Raw genomic sequence first — 9783 nt, forward strand, 5'->3', positions numbered from 1 at the left:
TCTGGGCCTCCCAAAGTCAATGACCAGCTCCTTCGTCTTAGAGGTGTTGAGCTATGTAAAGGACTTTGATTTTTATTAAATGTGCTATACAAATAAATCTGCCTTGACCTGCCTGAAAATACTATTTCCAAAAGCATTTAGAGAAAAAAAATATTCAGATTTTTATTTCTTTTTTACTCTGGCTAAATACAAGAAAATGTAACTGCACACACTTCAGATATATTCAACTAAAAATATCTTAGATAGATAGATTAGATCTCCTGTCCCTGTAAGCCCCCTCAGATCATTCATACAACACCCTTCACCTGCATCTGCCCATCTGCACACTCACACTTTACATTTAGTGTTTCTCTTCTTGCCTTCAGTTTCCATTTAAAACCAAACTACACGACCTGCAGGGTTACAAGCACCCTAGCGTTAACTTATTTCTTAGTTGGTTTGTGTATTGTAATACACCCACACATGCTCTCCTTAGGCACAGACACCATCCCGTTTGTTTGCTGTTGTAGGATGCCGTTTGACCTCAGAGGCTGAAATGGCTTCATATTATTGAATATATTCTTCCATTGCTCATTATATATAGGTCAACCAAGACAATTCTCAAATTAAAAGGCTTAAGAAAACCTCCTCCTTGGCCTTCGCCTCCTCACGCCGTGTTTTTTCATGAGAATGACACCCCGAGGAAATTATTCATAATTAACTCTGGATGAACACATCGGGTGAATGTATAAAGAGACAGAAATGGAAACATGACAGCTCTATGTAAGATTCACAGGTCAGGAAAACAGGGAGATGAGTTAAGTCTGGTATTTAATTAATTACATAATAAATGAATTTATCAAGTAAATAAATATATAAAACTGAAGGTCACTGTAGCTCCAGTCAATAAGGCCGAGGTGAAGATGATGCTGCTGCAAGGACACAATTGCCCTCTTCACATATCATATGCAACCTGCAAAAAGTTAAGCTTCAAATATCCACGTAAGGTCACTTGACATTCTGGGCTACATGAAGGTTCTTTTCTCCTCACGGGTAGCAGAGAACCATGGCTCATTGGGAAATAATGACACCAACAAAGGGGAGTATTTTCTCTGTTCTCCCAAGCTGCCCTCATCAGTACACCTAGAAACTATCAAAGCACCCAGAAGGCTAGGCATTGTCAGATCAATTTTATCGTTAATTAGCTATAATATGATGAAAATGTCTTCAAGAAAAGGAGAGGAGTGACTGTCAGACGCAGTGTTCACGGTGCACAGCAGGGACAGCAGAAAACTGTTTTTTATCACTCTGCTCACATTTCTTTTTTTTTCTTTAAATGATTTTCAAACTGTTACATAACATAAAAACATGTGAACACAGACTTGCAACAATTAATTAACACAAGATACATCATTTCAAGGTTCTCTCCCTTTTTTTTGTCTCAAGGTAATCTTTTATATAGATGTATGGATTGCAGTGCAGTTTGCATTCACAGAGGAAGTTAGATAAATGTCCTGAGTCGACAGATGGACAGAGTAACACAGATCGAGGTTTCTTTTATTAATACAGCGCTGAAAGTTAAAAAAAAAAGTGTATGACAGCGCGAATCAGAGCGAATGTGAGTTTGTTAGTTTCTGAGTGAGTGCAATCACTGATGAAGGCCTTGGAAGGTACCAAAACCTTAATGATGTTCCTGTCTCTCTCACACTCACTTCACACCCACATATATTATAACAAGCATATTATGATGGAATAAAAAGGCAATGGAGAGAGGTTCAGGGATGTGTGTGTGTGTGTGTGTGTGTACACAGTGTGAAGTGAGTGGGAGACAGAGAGAGTGAAGAAAAACACTGGATGAGAAAGATTGACAGCAAAAAAGTCACACTGTGTATGTGGTTGTAATCAGAGACAGAAAAATAATGACAGGGTGAGAGAGTAGTTATGTTTTACATACGAATGTCTAGCGTGTGTGTCATCGACTACCTTTATGCAACTCCAGAGGACATGACAGAAGTAATTTAAGGTTCAGTGTGTAGGATTCAGCAGTGTAGTTGCAGATTGCAACTCACTCGTTTACCTTCGCTGTCCAACTGTAAGGGAGTAATTACAGTGGCCATGAAAACCCAAATGTCCCTGCCTAGAGCCAGTTTTTGGCCACTATAGAAACATAGTGGTTCAGCATGGAATAAGTGGCTGGGGTGGGTGCGGGTTTGCCCGCTCAGCTGCCAGGAGAGGGAGGGTGTGGGGGAAGGCTTGGAGAGCGGCACCAGGTGGAGTTCGATCACCTCACCTGCTGATGATGTAGTTAATGAATGACTCTACCCTTATCTTTGCAGTAGTGTGCTGGACCAGGAGAGACGCTACCGGGAGTACGACTAAGAGCCAGAGCCTATGGTGCCAGTTGTCGTGTGTTGTGAGCAACGCTCTAAATAAAAGTGGTGTGTTTAACGTCGGAGTGTGATTGCTTGTGTGCTGAGGGAAACCCCGTCTGTAGCACGACTTGCTACACCCAACTTTCTTGAACTGGTGATTGTGGCATGTAGTTTACACACTTTGAGTGGTTGAAAGACTAGAAAGGCACTACATAAGTACAGTCCATGGCTATTTTTTAAAGGTGACCTAACTGATGACCGTGATCTGATGTCATTTTCAGGCATTTTCTGGTGGGAAATGTAATTAAGTGAAAGTAAAATCTCAAATGTGTCATTGTCTTCCTAAACAGGGTAGGAGCAGAGCCAACACAGCCCTCCCATGTTCCAGTCCCTCCAGGATTTTACAGACTTTTTAGGGTGATTGTTGTGGCCTAAAAAGATTTCACAACAGCTTTCTAAAAAATTGTGATGTACGTTGCAATGTTTGTAGGCGAAAATTTGGAGTTGCAGTTTTTTTGTATAACTGATTAAAAATTGTGAGAATAAAATCGCACCGTTTGGAGGCTTCATTTGAGACGTTTGCATCAGTCATGTTTGCATGGTCTGCATCTTCCCAATTAGAAACAGGGAAGTGAGTTTGATGACGCATGGCTCAACGTTTTGCGGAGGATACAACAATGATTGGCCAAATTTGTGGAAAAGTTGTGGTCGCAGAGAATTCACAGGAGTCGGTTAAATTTGTGTTCAGTCGCAACATTGCAGCTTCCTGGAGCGAAGGATCTTCTTTAGTTTGCTAAAACTGCTCGATAGACTCATCTCTCTTAGAAAAGAGCAGAACAAAAAAAACAAAAAAACGAATGTTCCCAAATTCCTTGAATTACGCAGTATGTGCTCTTGTATTAATGCATACTTATGCACAGGAAGTAAGAGCATTCATGTGTGTCAGGCAGCAGGCTCGCAGCTGTGTTTTTGCATGTTTGCATGTAGTGTGTAATTGTGGCACAGTTGTAGTCCCGGTTGTTGGCAATAATAAACTGTATGTGATTGATAGTTTCAATAGTTTCAATATGTGGGAACTGTTGGGTCTTTGTAAATTATTTTATAAGGAGTACAGTCGAGACCTGCTCTATATGAAAAGTGTCCTGAGGTAACTGATTTTTGCCATACAGATAACTAAATAATAAAATCTCATCACACAACTTCTGATAGCTGAGCACATTTTGCTGCAGAGCACGTTTACCTCAATGTATGAAAAGTTGTTAGTTTCAGTTTGAGGTCAAACAGGTGCGTTTAGGAGCGCGATTCACCTGCGAATCCTTTCAAACTAATTCATCCTGATTCATCGAGAGTGGAAGAACCCATCAGGTGTGACTGAATAACGGACGAACAGATGGGTGTGATGAAGAGAGGAGGCAAAGGGCGACACGGCTCATCAATGAGTGATTGAGAAATTATGAGGCTTCGTAATGGCAACGTTACAAAAGACTGCACAAGAGGACGAGGCTACTAATGGATAAATATAGAATATACAGATAATGTGGGTATATTTGGCTATAAAGAGGACAGAATACAACACCAAAACAGGTACAAACACTCTCACTTTCACTTTGTGCCGTTTTCTCTTGATTTATCAACAACTCCACTGGAGGGAGAGAGGGCAGATGTCTCGTCCACTTTAGGTTAATTACTTTCACACCTCCAGTTTAACAGGAAACACCGTCAGAGGAGAAACATGGGAAGTCGGTGACAGAGAGGAGATGAGGAAGTAATGCAGGAGTGAACAGAAAGGGACGGGGTTAACAGGCTTGCCCATTTTCAAAGATACTTATAATTAGACTCACAGTAAGCAACAGCCAGCCTTGTGAATTTATGTGTGTGTGTGTGTGTGTGTGTGTTTCCACATGGCTTTCACCCTCCACTGCTGGCATTTCCACAGATCATTAAACACAGTGACTGTGCTGCTGTCTTTGGGGTCACCCGCAGTTGTCATTTTCATAACTAATTACACAGACCAAATACCAGAGGTGGAAAGTAACAAAGTGCATTTTATTGCAGAAATGACTGACGTCTATTACCCCCACATTTGATTGACAAATGACCTGGCAACAGACGTCAACAAATCAACTACTGAGTGTAGATTCTGAAGCCATTTGCGACTTTAGTACGATGAGGAAAAATGCTCTAACATTTATTATTGAAGTTGTTGTTCTCCAGCTCTCCGGAGATGTCTGTCCACTCATCAAATGATGATGATTTCAGCCATTTTTTAAAATTACAGTCTCTGACAGATTACCCAAAATGAATGTGGTGAAGCAGATTCAGTTCTGCTTGCATTATCAGTGTTAGGATGTGGTGGAAGATGTACAGTACAGTTTGGGTTTGCGGCGCAGGAGGGAGATTAGATGAGAGATCCAGGGAGCAGAGATGTCTGCTCAGTCTAAACAGAATATAAAACAAACTTTATGTTTCCATAATCTGTCAGTTAAACTACACAAGCACCATGGTGAGGTTCTGGTCTGGAAGTTCCGTTTGAATATCTCCCCTCTGTCCCTCCCTCCTCCTCATCCTCTCTGTTCCTCCGTCCACCTCTGCTTCTTCCTTATCACATAACATTGTTTGTTAAAGGGCGGATATTGTAGTATACATCCCAGTGGAACCTTTTCTCCTGTAATATTTATAACGATATTACAGCAGCAGCAATGTGCATGACAGACAGAAGACAAATGCTTTATTGAACCATAAACTCTGGAAATTGAGATGAGAGTTGTAGCCAGAGGAGGAATAAAATGCTGAGATATGGCCATAGAGGTGAAGAATACATAGGTTTATAATGGTGTTCAATCTAATTCTCCTCCTCGCATCTTGTCTGCCCCTCGGAAATGACAACACTTGGCCTCATAACTTGTTTCTGATGTTTATTATCGATCACATAAAAGTTAGAGGGGTAAATCCCTGTATAACTCTATACTCCCACGGCTCAAACAGGACAAAGTCTGTAGACATACCACTTAGGTTTGACTTGGTTTATCTGCCTCAGAAAGATAATCCAGCAAGTCAAATCTGTTGGCAGCTGACTCGTAGCTGCCCATCACAGCCACGAGAGTCGGCTCTGTCAAGGATGTGTTTGTCCTACTGAAAATGTAGGGCCAGCCCAAGACGATTTGGGACCTCAGCAAGATTTTTCTTTTTCTTTATGTCTTTATTAAACAAGGACCTTGCACAAAACCATCAATCTCAAAATGAGAAGAGATGATTTATGCCAAATTCAGCTAATTTCAATACGCAGTGTATCTATTTGAAAAGGATCTATACTTTATCTAAATATAGATCCTTTTCAAATAGATACACTTAGTTTAACTAAACTTAAACTAACCCTAAGTCTACGTCTCCATTGATATGGTGTAACTACAATAGCAGTGCTCTGCTTACATGGTGTGAATGCAAAATTATACTGGAGCAGAATCACAATGTGTATCAACAAAATCAACAGAGGAACCCAAACAGAGTCAATTTTTGCAGTTTAATTTGGGGATGCGCTGTTTGTTTTGCAGCCACATGCCTTTGGGCCAGTTCTGTTGTAATGTGCGTTGAGATGTTCATGCTTGTGTGAGCATTATGATGCTGATTACATAACAGTCTGTCACACAGACCACTGATCCTTACAGGATAACTGAGACCTAAAAGGCTTTGTGCTCAGGATACTTACCGTTAAGGAGACAAAAAGATCCAAACCATTAATACCTAATGAGAAGCAGCAGTCCATTCATCCACTGTATCATCCTGTCAGGGGTCACGAGCTGTGCTTCATTTAGCTCCTAATGAAAGATCTTCCTGTTGACACCTTTCTCAAAGTGTGAGTCGAAGAAAAGCCTTTTCAAACATGCACAGAGTGGCTTTTCATTACCTGGAGAGCCATTAGGAGCATTTACAACAACGGCTTAATAACGAGCTATTTTTCAATCGATGCAGCAGATGAAAACGTCATCAGCAGGAGCGGGGTTAGTGTATAAGCGATGATCAAGATGCAAGGCAAAAATGTTCTAAAAAGAAAAGTTCAAAGTCACATTTATCTAGCGAGATGTTTGCCTCATCACAACTTTGGCAGGAGAACCTTCAGCAGTGGCCAAAAGCTGTGTTTTATTATGAATGAGTGGTGGTGTGTCTCCACGCGCTGCCGTTTTAATTGACACAGGGCCGAGCAGCTTTGATGTACGAGGCGTTGCGGTGGCGGAGAGAGACGGGCTCCTCATTACCGCTCTCTCTCTTCTCCCCCCACCTCGCCACATCCCCCCTCGTTCAGAGCGACGGAGGCTGCGGGGAGAGCTTGTCAGCCATGTGAGGGGAGCAGCAGAGAGGAGAAGCGTGGGCAGAGAGCAGGGCTGAAGACGTCACCAAATCAAACGCCCCAGTCATTTTTCCAGGGCGGGGGAAATCCCTCCAAAAAATGACACCAGATGACTGATATCTATACAGATGAAACGGTTCTTCATTAGATTTGGGAATCAGCACTCATACATTAGGAAGTAATGTAGCATTCAGAGGTGTTCAAGGTCAATAAGCCGCTCATTGACAGAATTTTAAGAAAGATTCAGAAAGATTCAATGGTATACAAGTTTACAGATTTGTATATCCTATTATATCATATAAAAATAAAAATACAATCCGTCAAAAATTCAGATCGTGTTAAGAAATTTGGGTTTTAGGACTCAATTCTCGAAAGAATTGGCTTGATAAGGTGGAGATTTTTTGCGGTTGCAACACAAATTTTTATACAGTGATGTAACTGACACCTGACTGAAATACACAATTGATCATGAAGTCCCGCCCATTTTTGTTCTGTGCTCCAATAGTTGAAGAACCTCAGTCAACGTTCTCCTTTCCTGTACTTAGTTATGCTACGTGCTAGGCTAATCTATGTTGAAATAACAACCCCATTTTGAAGATGGTTTAAAGATATAAAAGCTATATCTAACTAACTATATAACTATATCACATAAGTTACAGTTACATCTGAAACACTACTAAATGTTAATGTTAGCAAAGGTTTTGCCAACATTAGATGTGGCTATATTGCTTGTGTCTTTAAAATGTGTGTGTCTTTTCAACATAGATGAGACTAGCACATAGCATAGCATATCTAAGTAGAGGCAACCGTGGCTTGCTCGACTGTTATTGAAGCCCAGAGCAAAACGGGGCAGGGTTTATTTGCCCTTATGTTCTGCAGAAACAAAAAGTGTGTTTAATACTGTATATTCTCAGGCTCTCGCTGCCCGTACTGTGAGCTGAAGAGATAAACGTGTGACGAATGTTGTCTTCTTCCTGCCTCAGGCTGTCCAACGGCGTGGGATGACATTCGTTGCTGGTATCGTGCTGAGGTGGGACAGGTGGTCAACGTCTCCTGTGCCAATGTGTCCCAGCTGTTTGCTAATAACCAAGGTAAATCACCTCAACTCTCCTTTCTCCAGTCTTCATGTATCAGATACATTTTTTTCTTAAAGGTTGGTTGGTGTTATACCAAAGTTTGCGCTGTAAATCACTGAATAAGTGGGTAAATGTATTAGTTTTGCTATCTTATATTAAGTTATTTATGTACTTTTTTGTACTTCTTTACTTTTTTACTTATATTTTGCAAGGTTACTTTTTCCTTTGAGGAATGTTATACATTGAAATTATTATTTGCTGTGCACTTTTTGATTTTATTTTTGGGACAGAAGAAATGCTTACATCAGCCCTTTTGGAGGCAGTGGAGAGAAACTGGGATCAATCCCACCAACGGTTCTAACTGATCCTCTTTAAATCCTCCTGCTTGTGCCTGTGGAGTAATTCTCCATTGATGGTGTCAGTCAGTACTCCGTCTGAAGGCCAGGTTGACTTTTGCTTAGAGAACAGACTTGGTGAAGAGGAAAGAGTGTAAATTCTCACAGTATAATGAACTTTTGCTTAGTTCATCGATCTTTCAGTTTACAGCTCAGCACAGTGACCAGGTTATATTTAGAAATCTCTTAGGGCCAGTGTTATGCTTTCACTGAGTGGTCTATAGGAGACTGGACGTTTTTCTTCATGGATCACATGGACTCGTCTCCTGTGTCTGAACTTGGCTGCTGAGAGCGCTGCTCTCCTGACTGTTTACATGACCCCCACCTTCTCCAGAGCCTTGTCTCATCCAGCTGGCTGGTCTAAAGAAAACAAAACATGCATAGAATCTCTCATGCATCATCAAATGTCTGACAGACGGATACAGATGCAACTGAGATGCTAAAAAAATCTGTTTATGGACAATTGGGAAGACAAACGATGACAGAAAAATCTGTGTTTGTCACAAACATACTGAAGAGGAGTGGAAGAAGAGGCTATAAAAACTTAAAGAGTCTCATCCATAGAACAAAATATATGATTGTACAGACAAAAACAAAAACGTACATAAAGTGTAGATAATGTTCAGTAAAATATGTATCATATAGAACACAGGAGCTCCATTAAAAGGGAAGATATAAAACATTTCATTTAAACCCTCATTGAGTGATGGGGTCAGTATGGGATCAAGGAGGGATAAAAACTACTTTTGGAAACTGAGTGAGGCTTTGTGGACTGGTAATCTTAGATGCTCACATCTGAGAAGGAATGAGTCTGTATACATTTAATCCTAAAGAGTTTAGCAAGTTCTTGTTAGGTGGGTTGGTAGGTAGGTCCACCACTTTGATCCACACTAAAATATCTCATCAACTATTGATGATTAAATCTAGCTCAATATTAGCTGTAATATCTTATTAAGACATATATTTTCTTAAAACCAGATCACTTTTCTAATAAAAAAATCTTTTTTACTTTCTGGAGATTCCTTTCTTGCAGGGTGTTGTCCAGAGTCTGCACATGGTATTTTATTTTGAAAATTGTCCAGATTCCCTGCGGCATTTCTGTGAATGAAAAACTGTTTGATGGTGTGTAAAACTGACTTCTGACAATCACTAAAGTGAAGTTTTTATGCAACTAATTTGAAACGCAACTAATTTAATGCAGACTGGATTACATTTTACAAAAGTCTTTAAACTTTGCACACCATCCATCCACCCCGACCACCTCCATGTGACTCTGATGTGTTTCGTAAAGCGCTTCAATCAACATTTTTTGGTTTGGTTCCCTCTGAACCCAATCTAGGAAGTGATGTTTGTTAGCACATTGTAATATTTAAAATAATTTTGTGCGATATAAACCTAATTTCTTGGATAAATATTGAAGCCAGTATCGGTCAGGCTCCAGCATCTATAGACTGCACTCTTACCCTGTGTTGCAACACTGCGGGTGATGTCCAGACTCCTCCAGTGTGTCAGTCAGTGTTGCTGAATTGCTTTTCACAGAAGAGTCGGCAGCAGCAGGGAGCAGAAGAAGAAGAAGAAGAAGAAGAAGATATACTTTATTGATCCCCTAGGGGGAA

The 9783-nt window shown here is 40.5% G+C and overlaps 1 protein-coding gene across 1 annotated transcript in view; it reads left to right on the forward strand.

Moving 5' to 3' along the window:
* ghrhrb (growth hormone releasing hormone receptor b) overlaps positions 1-9783 on the forward strand; it is a 37748-nt gene that overhangs the window by 12139 nt on the left and 15826 nt on the right. Inside the window, exon 3 of the mRNA XM_035653665.1 lies at positions 7680-7787. Within this exon, the coding sequence (XP_035509558.1) occupies positions 7680-7787 (108 nt within the window). The remainder of the gene's footprint in view (positions 1-7679; positions 7788-9783) is intronic.

This window comes from Morone saxatilis, unplaced genomic scaffold (assembly GCF_004916995.1).
Source record: "Morone saxatilis isolate NCDOM2014 unplaced genomic scaffold, NCSU_SB_2.0 Contig12, whole genome shotgun sequence".
NCBI lineage: Eukaryota > Metazoa > Chordata > Actinopteri > Moronidae > Morone > Morone saxatilis.